Here is an 11,957-nt window from a genome sequence, read left to right as displayed (position 1 = left end):
CCAACATAACATTGTATTGGTAGAATCCTTTCTCTTTCCGAAACTGCTGTCATACTAGTGATCACAATTAGAGTAATAAAATTATGGGGGAAAGTAAGTTAGATTTTTGTGATTTCTCTCATGCTCACTACATATTTCAATGGACTGAATCCGTTCATTATAGGATTCAATGCCAGTATTGTGTGATTTTTTTGACATATAGAAGGGGAATTATGTTGATACTGAGTTTTTCAGGAAACAAAAGCAGGGGAAACAGAGTGCTGTGCTTGTATCTGTGCAAAGAGGCTATTACTTATCAACATCAAAGCCAGTGCTTTTTCTTTTTTATTAAAAAAAAAGTTTAGGGGTACTTCCATTTTCCCACTCATATTGAAATACTGCCCCTCATTGAGGCCAAACTTAGATTCACAAAATATTTAGGGGTATGGATACCCCTGTGTACCCCCAGAAAAAGCACTGATCAAAATCATGTCAAGAGTGGACTGTTCAGGGAAGCCAAATGTTCATGTCTATCTATCTACTCTGAAGAAATTTCCATGGACTATGGGCATACAATCTATTTTTCTGAGCATGCACTGTTATGCAATATGTTATGGTTTCCTTTCAGCCCAGTGACACAACTCTATCAGCATGTGGTGGCCTTGGCATTTGCTGTGAAGGAGATAAATGAGAATCCACGTATTCTACCCAATGTCACACTCGGCTTCCACATCTATAACAACCATTTCATTGCAAGTTGGACCTATCAAGCCTGTCTTCAACTTCTATCCAGGCAAGGCAGATTCATCCCTAACTACAAGTGTGATGCTGAAAATATTCCAATAGCTGTCATTGGGGGATCAAATTCAGACTCATGTCTCCAGATGGCCACAATCCTGCGCAGATACAAGATGCCCCAGGTAAGATGTGTGCCTAGAGCATGGATGGTGCTCAAAAGATTTAAACTTGTCTTTGATGATATTCCTTCAGGCTGAATGTTGGTACTTGTACTGGAGCATCTTTAAAAATTGGAGGTACATCACAAACCTCAGGGATGAAACAATTTTGGCCTCAAGAGAACAGGGATTTTTTGATACTGGCTGAAGCAATTATTTAAAAAGAATAGGTCATTGGTAATATTTGAATGTATTTTCATGGATATTGAAAAATGGAATTTTAATATACACTCATACCTATGTAGGAAACATAGGGGAAACAAAACATAAGTTATGAATCCATAAATTATAACTTGTTTGTCCTCTCTGACTCCTCTGGACAGCATGTTTGTTAAGTTTCCACACGCAGCAAAACAACGATGAAAAAACCAGCCAACCTCCAACTCCTACCCTCTTTTCTAAGACTAACACACAAACGCACACTTTTAAAGGGAGTTAACAAATGAACAAGACAATGATTCAGGATTTGTGTAACCTTAATTGGAGTCACAATATTTTGCAGCTGTTACATAATATTGCATAGGTTTGATTTTCCCCAGTACAATTTATTCTTTGTAAAATACATTTTCTAACAGATAAAGTACAAATACTAACAATTCCATACTGACATAAAGGAATAAAATGGTGGGTTATCCCTATTGTTAAGTACTAATCAGATTTCTAAAAAAAAATAAAAATGAAATGTAGTATTCAGTAGAATTGGTGCTTCTTAGCACAATTTGCTAGCAGTTTTTGCTGCCCTTCCTTTTAGCTCATCTATGGCTCTTCTCCCATGATGGAAGACAATGTACAAACACTTTTCTCCCACTGGATGTCCCCAGATGGGACACATCAGTACAATGGGATACTCCAGCTTCTGCTGCATTTCAGATGGATATGGATTGGGGTGCTTTCTCTGAGTGATGACACTGGAGAGAGATTTGTACAAAATGTTCTTCCCATGTTTGCGCAGAGGGGCATCTGCTTTGATTTTATAGGAAGATTTCCTCAAGTTAAGTTTTCTGGAGAGTTTAGTCAAATGGTGACTGATGGTTCTGAAACAATGCGCATTGTGAAGGACAGCACTGCCAGTGCTGTGGTGGTTCATGGTGAAATTTTAACGATTCTGGTCATGAGAATAATCCCAATGATTGCAGGAGCATATAATATACCATTTAAAGCCACATCAAAAGTCTGGATAATGGCTACACAGATTGAATTCACATCACTTCCCTTTCAAAGAGAGTGGGAAATAGATTTCCTGCATGGGGCTCTATCCTTGGCTGTTTACTCAAAGGATCTTACAGGATTCCAGAAATTTATTGAGATGAGAAACCCTACCTTAGAAAGAGAAGATAGGTTTCTTGGGGTTTTATGGGAAGAAGCATTCATCTGTTCTTTCCCCAATACTCCTTGGGATAAGAAATATGAGGCATTCTGCACAGGGCAGGAGAAGATTGACACCCTTCCTGGGACTGTTTTAGAAATGAGTATGACTGCCCAAAGCTACAGCGTCTACAATGCTCTATATGCTGTAGCACATGCTTTGCATACCATGCAATGCTCCAAATCCAAAGGCAGAGCAATGGCAGATGGAATAACATGGAACCAGCTAAACCAACAAACATGGCAGGTAATGCTCTGATCGAATCATTGCAAAAGTTATATAAATATATATGCATTTGGCTGAATGTGGGCTCTCCTCTTGTAGATTATTTGTTCTTGTAGTTTTTCCCTTTTAGGAAGACTTGTCAATGACCTCTAGTTCATTACAGAATCAGGCACCCCATGTATTAACATTGACAAAGTTTTGAATTCCCTAAATTGTATCTTCAGATGCCAAGCACATTTATTCCTATTCTGATTTGCCTAGTGTACCTCCATGTCATCATATATGCAAGAAACTAAAGGTTTGTCTCATCATGCGTGTCCCAGAATGGCTCTTTTAATGTTTGTATATTCTGGGATGTCACTGGGTATCATGTCCAACAAAAAGTGGGTTTCTACTCTTTGTCTCCAAGTCTGCCTTCATGTGTCTCTTGTTCCTCCACTGTCTTTCTTCAGTTTCCCTCTCCATGCAACATTCTCAGGCTTCTTTTTTCATGGTCCATCTACAAATGTATCCCAGCTTCCAATCTTGTGTTCCCCAGTCAGCTTTCTAGCAACACTTTCCATAAGGAGATTAAAGTAGGCTCCTTCTTTCCATGCACTTTCATCTTCATCGTGTCATCCATTGGGCCATGCCACATTGATCTTGCTCATTCACCTATTTGAAACACCATCTCACATTCACATACCAGCAGATAAATCAAAAGACTGGAATCTGTATTTGCCCCACACTCCACATAACATTGGACATCAGGTGTGTGGTAGGTAGGTATAGTTTAGGGGAAACTGCATCTTAGCTCAAAATGGGTGGAGAGCCATGGAGAGACCTGATGTTCACATTCATCACTGTGTTTGAAGATGACAGTGGATTGAATGTGAGGTGGCAGACTAAAACTTATTTGGGACAAGATTTTTGCAATGTAGTTCATCTGGTCAATCAATATAATGAGATGGTCGGCTTTTAAACAAATCATGGACCAAAGCTCTCACATATGTAATAAGGAATTTTTTGTAGATCATCATGATTTCTCCCCACCCCAATTTAGCTCCAGCGCTTTTTGAGAAGTGTCTCTTTCAACAATAATGCCGGAGAAGATATTTCCTTTGATGAAAAGGGAGCATTAGTAGTTGGATTTGATATTATCAACTGGGTCACATTCCAAAATGAATCCTTTCTTAGAGTCAAAGTTGGGAAAATGGGCCCACAGATTCCCCAAGAAAAGGGGTTCACAATTAATGATGATGCCATTGTATGGCCCAGCTACTTCAACCAGGTAAATTCCATTTTAGCATATATCCAGTCCTTTGCCCAATTTTAACCTGCTCTCTCCCCATGTCAATAAAGACTTGGCTAGAAAATCCATTGCAATTGCACTTATCTGGGGTCATTTCACCAACCTAAAAATATCTACCAAAGCAGTTACTGCAAGTGTGGTAGAGAAAAATTACAGATTAACACATTCCTGAAAACATCTGGGAACATATACTCATGAACTGAAATGCATACTTGAAGTTTGATGACGCCAAATAATTGTTGATTCATTACGAAGTTATTAATATTCCAAATAACAACAATTTATAAAAGTGTCATGCATTGAGTATACCTACAAAGGGGGGGGGGGTCTCCAGTGTTCTGGGATTATTTTTTTAAGAGTTATAACTTCATAGAATTTTGGACTCTTGCGAAGGGATATTCTAAGACAAAGCTCACAGAAACTCCACCTGCAAACTAATATGTTTAGAACTTGACCAAGCAAAGGTTATCTTTAAAAACATATATTAATGGTGAAACATAAAAGCAGGGAAGTTAACTGTGCAAGTAAGAAATACTGAAAACTTGTATGAAATCCAGAGAATTAGGACAATCGGAACCTGAAAATGTTCTAAATTGACAGGTGTCAGGATTGATCCTTCCCAGAGTGGCAGCAAAGGCTCCGAGGGCCGAGGGGGGTGGCAAGCAGAGAGAGAAAGAGGCTTTCTTTCTTCATGTGCGAAGAGTGAGGCGAGCCCTTCCCATCGTCCTGGAATGCAAGACATAAATTTACAGGACAGTGTAAGGCTGGCGGAGGGGCCGCAGCTCTCAGAGACGCTCTTAGGGGAGGAGGGGTAAACTGGGCAATCTGCTCATGAGCCTCTTCGTACTACGAGAATGAGCAGAGTTCAGGCTTGGCGTCAAGCCCACAGAAGGAGGAGCAGCTGTTGGCGGATATCCTGTTGGAAAAGAGCAGATCCTCCAGTGGGTTCAAGTGGCCCATCGAGTGAGGAAAATTGAGCTGTGTGCTCGGACTGAACTACTGTGAACTGCCAATAAATATGAATGTTATAAAACCGCCAGCCTGCCGTCTCTTGGTGTGAGAGGGAGATCGTAAATTCTGGCAACAGGTCATTGAATCAAGAGGATGAGGTCCTGGTTAAGATTCACTCTTCCACAAACACCCAGTCTTCTCCTTAGATCACCCACCCACCCTCCTTATTCAGTATGGGCTTTTGCTTGTAGGAATTCCGGGGCCAGGACTCATCTTTTCCATCTACTTCATACAGTTGGGAGTAATTTGTTGCAGTAGTGTTTTCATTTATTTGTTTTAATTGGCTGTTGGTCCAGGGAAGAAAGACAAAGCAAGAGATGATATGGTAAATAGCCAAGGCAGTAGTTAGTGAAGGGCACACTTTCATCACCTTATACTAGCTTTCAGTGGGTCATTGGGTGAGCCCTCTAGGCTTGGCATGCAAACTAGGTGAAACATTGAGCCAGTGAATCTGCTACTTGCTTCTCACAAGAAGGAAGCATTCCTTCCATTTCTTTGCTCCAAGGCTGCAGGCATTGCCAGTAAACATGTCCAGGAGAGGGGAGTGACCTGCCTTAAAGAACTTTCTGCCCAGACTCTATTTTGATTGCCAAATTCAGTCTGATTTGCACATCCTCTAGGCTGTTATATTTAATAGCCCTACCTGCCCGCAGACTGTCTTGCCAGAGTGGTGCATGCTCTGGACTACTGCAATGCGCTCTATGTGGGGCTACCTTTGAAGGTGACCTGGAAACTGCAATTAATCCAGAATGCGGCAGCTAGACTGGTGACTGGGAGTGGCCGCCGGGACCACATAACACCGGTCCTGAGAGATCTGCATTGGCTCCTAGTACGTTTCTGAGCACAATTCAAAGTGTTGGCGTTGACCTTTAAAGCCCTAAACGGCCTCGGTCCTGTTTACCTGAAGGAGTGTCTCCACACCCACCGTTCAGCCCGGACACTGAGATCCAGCACCGAGGGCCTGCTGGCGGTTCCCTCACTGTGAGAAGCAAAGCTACAGGGAACCAGGCGGAGGGCCTTCTCGGTAGTGGCGCCCGCCCTGTGGAATGCCCTCCCATCAGGGGTCAGAGAGATAAACAACTACCTGTCATTTAGAAAATACCTGAAGGCAGCCCTGTTTAGGGAAGTTTTTAATTTGTGACTTTGTATTGAATTTTAATATTTGTTGGAGGCCGCCCAGAGTGGCCGGGGAGACCCAGCCAGATGGGCGGGGTATAAATATATCATCATCATCATTATTATTATTATTATTATTATTATTATTATTATTATTATTATTATTATTATTATTATTATTATTATTATTATTAGCTTTCTTCCAAACTAATGTTTTGAGTCTTCTTTAAGATGTGTTGGTAAAGGCAGTATTCCCAATGGTATAATTGATTCTGCCTGCAGCTGCATAAAAATGCTATCAGGGGCTGGAGGTGGCATTTTCCTATATTATTATCATTCTAATTATGAACTGGTATTTCAATTGTGCCAGCAAGATGTAATCACTGAATCGATTATCTTCTTTTATTTTTACACAGACGCCACCTCTTTCTTTGTGTAATGAGAATTGCCCTTTAGGTTACAGCCGAGCCAAGAAGGAAGGGAAACCTTCTTGCTGCTATGATTGTCACCCATGTCCAGAAGGGAAGATCTCAAGCCAGAAGGGTAGGAGATGTTGTTGTTGTTGTTTTCTTATAACCCACCCATCTGGCTGGGTCTCCCCAGGCACTCTGGGAGGCTCTCAACAGAATATTAAAAACATGATAAAACATTAAAAACTTGATTGTCGCTCATGTCCAGAAGGGAAGATCTCAAGTCAGAAGGGTAGGAGATGTACTGTGTGTGGATTCTTCAAAAATGATATCAGGATCTGGATTGGTATCACCACGGAGATTTCTATTTAGTGTAGAATTATGAATAGCATGGGAGGATTTGGTTTGGTAGGAATTTTAGCAGAACTATGTATTTCATTTATTATTTACTGATAAAAACCAGTTGTGTACCACAATTTCATTAAAAATATCAAAGTACCTGTAGTTTGCAACCAAAAATAGACATAGACAGAAAGATAGTCATGTACATACAGAAATATTACGTGTGTGTGTGTGTTTGTGTGTGTGTGTGTTGTTGTTGTTGTTGTTGTTGTTGTTGTTGTTGTTGTTGTTGTTGTTGAGAGAGACAGAGAGAGAGAAGGATCAGCAGCTATTTCTTACAGGATATATTTTTTCTTTATGTTCTGCATCATAGACAGACGTCTACTGTGTCTTATCTGCAGTTTATATGGAAACACTCAGGTCTGGGTTAGGTGTGACCGACAGGGCCATTTATCCAAGGAAATCCAAACCTACCATGGTGTTAAACAAGGCTGCGTTCTTGCGCCTACTTTATGTTCTGCATAGACTTGACAGCAATAAAATTATTCAGCAGATGTCTAAAGTCTACTGTAGAAGATTCCTCTTAATTCTCTATTGAATTCTCCTATATTCCATAGGAGTAGTCTATTATCAATAAAGTCTTCATCACAATAACTCGATACAACAACCAATCCTCCTACAGATCATCTCAATCATCAAGCTGGAATAGAAGGGCTCAGGCTGTACCTTCAGTTCCTTGATCTGAGGTGTTGAAAGCTCTGAAAATTAGTACAAGGACCATGAATCTTCCTTAGTAAAAGATGACAAGTCAATACAGAAATATTAACAATGGCCATGTATGCTGTCAGCTATGCACCACCAATAACAGGGGGGAAGCTATCACAGCCCAGGTAATGACCATGATAGCCCTTCACATGGATCTAGGATGTTAATTGTTGGGGATCATAACCAAAAGTGACTGCTCAATATAAGGGTATGTCCTTTACTGACCTAGGAGTCATATTTCAAGGCTTTCTAATGTTTATGCATTATTTCTGCCAAGCATGACAGAGAGGATTTCAATGTATAGCAATCTGTCTTTTCTTTTTCAGACATGGATGATTGTTCTGGATGTCCTGGCGACCAGTATCCAAACAATGATCAGGATGGATGCCTTCCAAAACAAATTACCTTCTTGTCTTATGAAGAGGCTTTGGGGATAATTTTGGCCACTTTGGCTCTTTCCTTTGCTTTCCTCACTGCTTTGGTGCTTGGAATCTTCGTGAAGCACATGGATACTCCCATAGTCAAAGCCAACAATCGGAACCTCACCTACACTCTCCTCATCTCCCTCTTGCTTTCCTTCCTTTCTGTTTTGCTATTCATTGGCCAGCCTGAAGCAATGACGTGCCTCATTCGACAAGCTGCTTTTGGCATGATCTTCTCAGTGGCGGTTTCTTGCATATTGGCCAAAACCATCATTGTTGTTCTAGCTTTCATGGCCACCAAGCCAGGATCCAAGATGAGGAGATGGGTGGGGAAACCATTGTCCACTTCCATAGTTCTTTCCTGCTCTCTTATTCAAGCCACCATTTGTACTTTGTGGCTGTCAACTTCTCCCCCATTCCCAGATTTAGACATGCATACCATGATGAAGGAAATTGTACTGTTCTGTAATGAGGGGTCAGTCCTCATGTTTTATTGTGTACTGGGCTACATGGGCTTCTTGGCTGTTGTTAGCTTTACTGTGGCTTTTCTAGCTCGGAGGTTGCCCGACAGCTTTAATGAAGCCAAGTTTATCACCTTCAGTATGTTGGTCTTTTGCAGTGTTTGGCTGACCTTTATCCCATCCTACCTGAGCACAAAAGGAAAATATATGTTGGCTGTGGAGATCTTCTCCATCTTGGCCTCCAGTTTTGGGTTATTAGTGTGCATCTTTTCCCCCAAATGCTATGTTATTGTACTGAGGCCAGAGCTGAACACCAGGGGACAGTTAGCTAGAAGAAACTAATAATCAGCACAACCAAATTAACTAAATCACATTACCTTTAAATTTCATTGATTGGTGAAGAGTGGCACAGCCTCACAGGTTACAAAAGCAATGGGACCTGTGTATGGAACCATGTGTTCCATTAAGTCAGGTATGATGATGCCATGAAAGTTGGGAAATAATGTATCAAAGTGCCCCTTGGAAGATTGCAGCCAGCAATGTTCTTCACTTCTAGTAAGGTTCGATTCCAATAAATCATAATTCTCCAAACGAACTTTTATTTTTCTTGTACTGTTCCTTTCAATATATTTATTGCCCCTTTCGTGTGATATTGATTGTTTTAAAATAGGATTAGATAAATTCATGGAGGATAAAGCTATCTGTTGCTAGCTTTGTAATTATTCACAAACAGTGTATTCCTGTCCTTTCCCATCTTTAAGTTGTGAATAGATTATTCCAAGTCTAGGAATAATTACTTACAAATTGCTTAATTTGGTTTTATATTTTCTTTTTATGTACTCAGTTTTCAGGATGACATTTTTCTTTTAAATTTATTTTTCTTCTCTTTAATGAAACTCATGACAGCTTTCTTCCATTCACTACAATGTAGGACAAACTGAGACTTAAACTATGATAAGGTATACATTATTTTATTTTGGAATGTCATAAAAACACTCAGCTCAGAAGTAGCATTTATCTCTCTTCTAATAATCCAATTTATTGTAATCATTTCTGCTGCTTCTCCCCATACCAAGGGAGTTTCAGAAGTTGCATGCCAACTACAAACCACAAGTGGTGTTTGCAATTATTAGACCCCTCAGAGAAGTCTAAGGCTTGCTTAGACTGATCAATGATATTTCAACAGTGAGCAGACCAAATTGCCATGGGTTTTCAGTGAGACCTTCTGAGCACAATTCAAAGTGTTGGTGCTGACCTTTAAAACCCTAAGTGGCCTTGGTCCTGTATACCTGAAGGAGCGTCTCCACCCCCATCGTTCAGCTCGTACACTGGGGTCCAGTGCAGAGGGCCTTCTGGTGGTTCCCTCACTGCGTGAAGCAAGGTTACAGGGAACCAGGCAGAGGGCCTTCTCGGTAGTGGTGCCTGCCCTGTGGAACAGCCTCCCATCAGATGTCAAGGAAATAAGCAACTATATTACTTTTAAAAGACATCTGAAGGCAGCCCTGTTTAGGGAAGTTTTTAATGTTAATGCTGTATTGTGTTTTTAATATTTGGTTGGGAGCTGCCCAGAGTGGCTGGGGAAACCCAGCCAGATGGGCAGGGAATAAATAAATTGTTGTTGTTGTTGTTGTTGTTGTTGTTGTTGTTGTTGTCAGGTGCAGTTGAAGGACCATCTACAAGGAGATTTCCTAAAAAGTCCTTCAAGATCCCAATATAAGTGATATTTCCATCAGTGTTGCTGCCTCAGGCTGCCTTCTTCACAAGAGTTTGTATGTTTATGCAGGGGTTGTGAAACTTTGATACCTCAAAACACTTTGTGCAAGGTTAAAAGGTAAAGGGACCCCTGACTGTTAGGTCCAGTCGCGGACAACTCTCGCTTTACATATTAATTGAGTTGGCACCAGCAAACGCTTACATTATTCAAGTAGGATGCACAACCCTACTCAAAATAGGGCCCTAGATAACATTCTGTTGTAATATATCCACAAAAGATTCAAATAGCAATATAACATACCATTGATATCCTCGGCTTCTTCATGTTCCATGTTATCATAAAACATTTTATTATATTCCCAATCAATAAAGTAGTTGTATCATACAAAGGTGTGCCTTGATGTTGGATTCAGACTGATACTTGGTATCTGACGTGACAGTGAAAATAAATTAAGTTTAAAATCCCTTAAAAAAAATAAAAAACAAGATCAGGACTGCAGATCTTAGAGCAGCCTTTCTTCCTGGCTGTTGTTGAACTACAACTTCCATCATCCCTAGCTACCTGGACCAGTGGTCAGGGGTGATGGGAGCTGTGATCCAACAACATCTGGGGACCCAGAGTTGAGAAAGGCTGCATGAGAGCAAGAGAAGGTGGTACATGGGAGTTGAGGTAGATTGCACGTTGCTGCCAGAGAATTTTGTGAATGCTTCTGGGATTCCATTGAACAGGCACTACTGATGTGCATTGAAGCAAGGTGAAACTACACCAGAGAGGCAACCAGCAACACAGCTATGTCAGCAAAAGAGAGCAGCAGATCCCTGATTGGTTTGAGGCCGGCATTAAGAATATGGAGCTTCTTTTCGCTGCAAAGTGCAATGTGCTTATGAACTATAAATGTGCACTGGGAAAGAAAAGGAACAATGCCCAGCAGATTGCAAGATAATGTGCCATTGACAACTGGTTAAAGCTGTGTCAGAGCCTTCAACTCAACAGGGACAACAATATTGAGATGCAGCAATGTCATAGAATCAGCAATTGAAGCTGTAATAGGAAAACTGCACCACTGAAAACCTTGTCTAGAGCAGGCATAGGCAAACTCGGCCCTCCACATGTTTTTGGCATACAACTCCCATGATCCCTAGCTAACAGGACCAGTGGTCAGGGATGATGGGAATTAAAACATCTGGAGGGCCAAGTTTGCCAATGCCTGGTCTAGAGAGATCGTCACAGACTGCAGCAAGCAGATGAAGTGATGGGCAGAGAACTATCAAGAACTGAACTTACTCCTGGGAATTGAAACCATCCAGGCTCTATCTTGGAAGAGCTGGATGTCCCTCCCACCCTTCAAGAGCTGAATAATTATCTGTGCTATTTTATTGGTACTGTTGCTGTGCATTTGTCATGGGCTTTGGTTAGAACAATAATCTTCTATTGATTGAATGAGAATAACTTGTGGGATGTGAAACACAAAAGCAATCAAGTACAACATCCCTATAGTGGACATAAAAGGGGATGTCTGGACCAGTCAGTCGGAACTTCCTGTTTCTCCTAGGCTGGGATAGACTTCCTCTGCATGTGACTAGAGGTGGGTGTGACCTCACCTGCCCAGATAACAAAAGAGCAGGACTGGTCAGCCATTTCTCTCTCTGACCACATAGTCCAGAAGTGATTAAATAGAACCCATTTTTTTTTAATCTATTATTTAAATGATTCTGTGTGAATCAACAAATTTATTTTCTTGAAGCACTGTTTTGATCTGACTCTTCAGCCAAAAGAAATCTTACACAGCAGTTTATGTCAGTGATAATCTAGGGTCAAGCCTAGGGTTCACAATCTAAAATACCTTTCAAAATGAGAAAGGAGATTTGGAGGAATGTGGATGCCAGGGAATACAGTGAA

General features: G+C 40.9%; 1 protein-coding gene across 1 annotated transcript; it reads left to right on the top strand.

Annotated features, from left to right (window-relative positions):
• The first annotated feature begins 863 nt into the window (after positions 1 to 863).
• LOC117058930 (vomeronasal type-2 receptor 26-like) lies at positions 864 to 8,686 on the top strand. The gene is made up of 5 exons (XM_033170349.1): positions 864 to 899; positions 1,687 to 2,547; positions 3,569 to 3,796; positions 6,361 to 6,487; positions 7,788 to 8,686. The coding sequence occupies exons 1-5, from the start codon at positions 864 to 866 to the stop codon at positions 8,684 to 8,686; spliced, it is 2,151 nt and encodes a 716-aa protein (XP_033026240.1).
• The last annotated feature ends 3,271 nt before the right edge of the window (positions 8,687 to 11,957 follow it).

Source organism: Lacerta agilis, chromosome 14 (genome assembly GCF_009819535.1).
Source record: "Lacerta agilis isolate rLacAgi1 chromosome 14, rLacAgi1.pri, whole genome shotgun sequence".
Classification (NCBI taxonomy): Eukaryota; Metazoa; Chordata; class Lepidosauria; order Squamata; family Lacertidae; genus Lacerta; species Lacerta agilis.
The sequence above is the reverse complement of the archived record's forward strand: the minus strand, read 5'-3'. Positions and strand labels throughout refer to the sequence as shown.

Bases quoted from the DNA above. Each gene is read 5' to 3' on its own strand.
- LOC117058930 (XM_033170349.1), top strand. From the start codon at position 864: ATGGCCACAATCCTGCGCAGATACAAGATGCCCCAG. The intron at 900-1,686 runs GTAAGATGTGTG...CCTTCCTTTTAG, and splicing joins GCAGATACAAGATGCCCCAG to CTCATCTATGGCTCTTCTCC. The intron at 6,488-7,787 runs GTAGGAGATGTT...TTTCTTTTTCAG, and splicing joins GAAGATCTCAAGCCAGAAGG to ACATGGATGATTGTTCTGGA.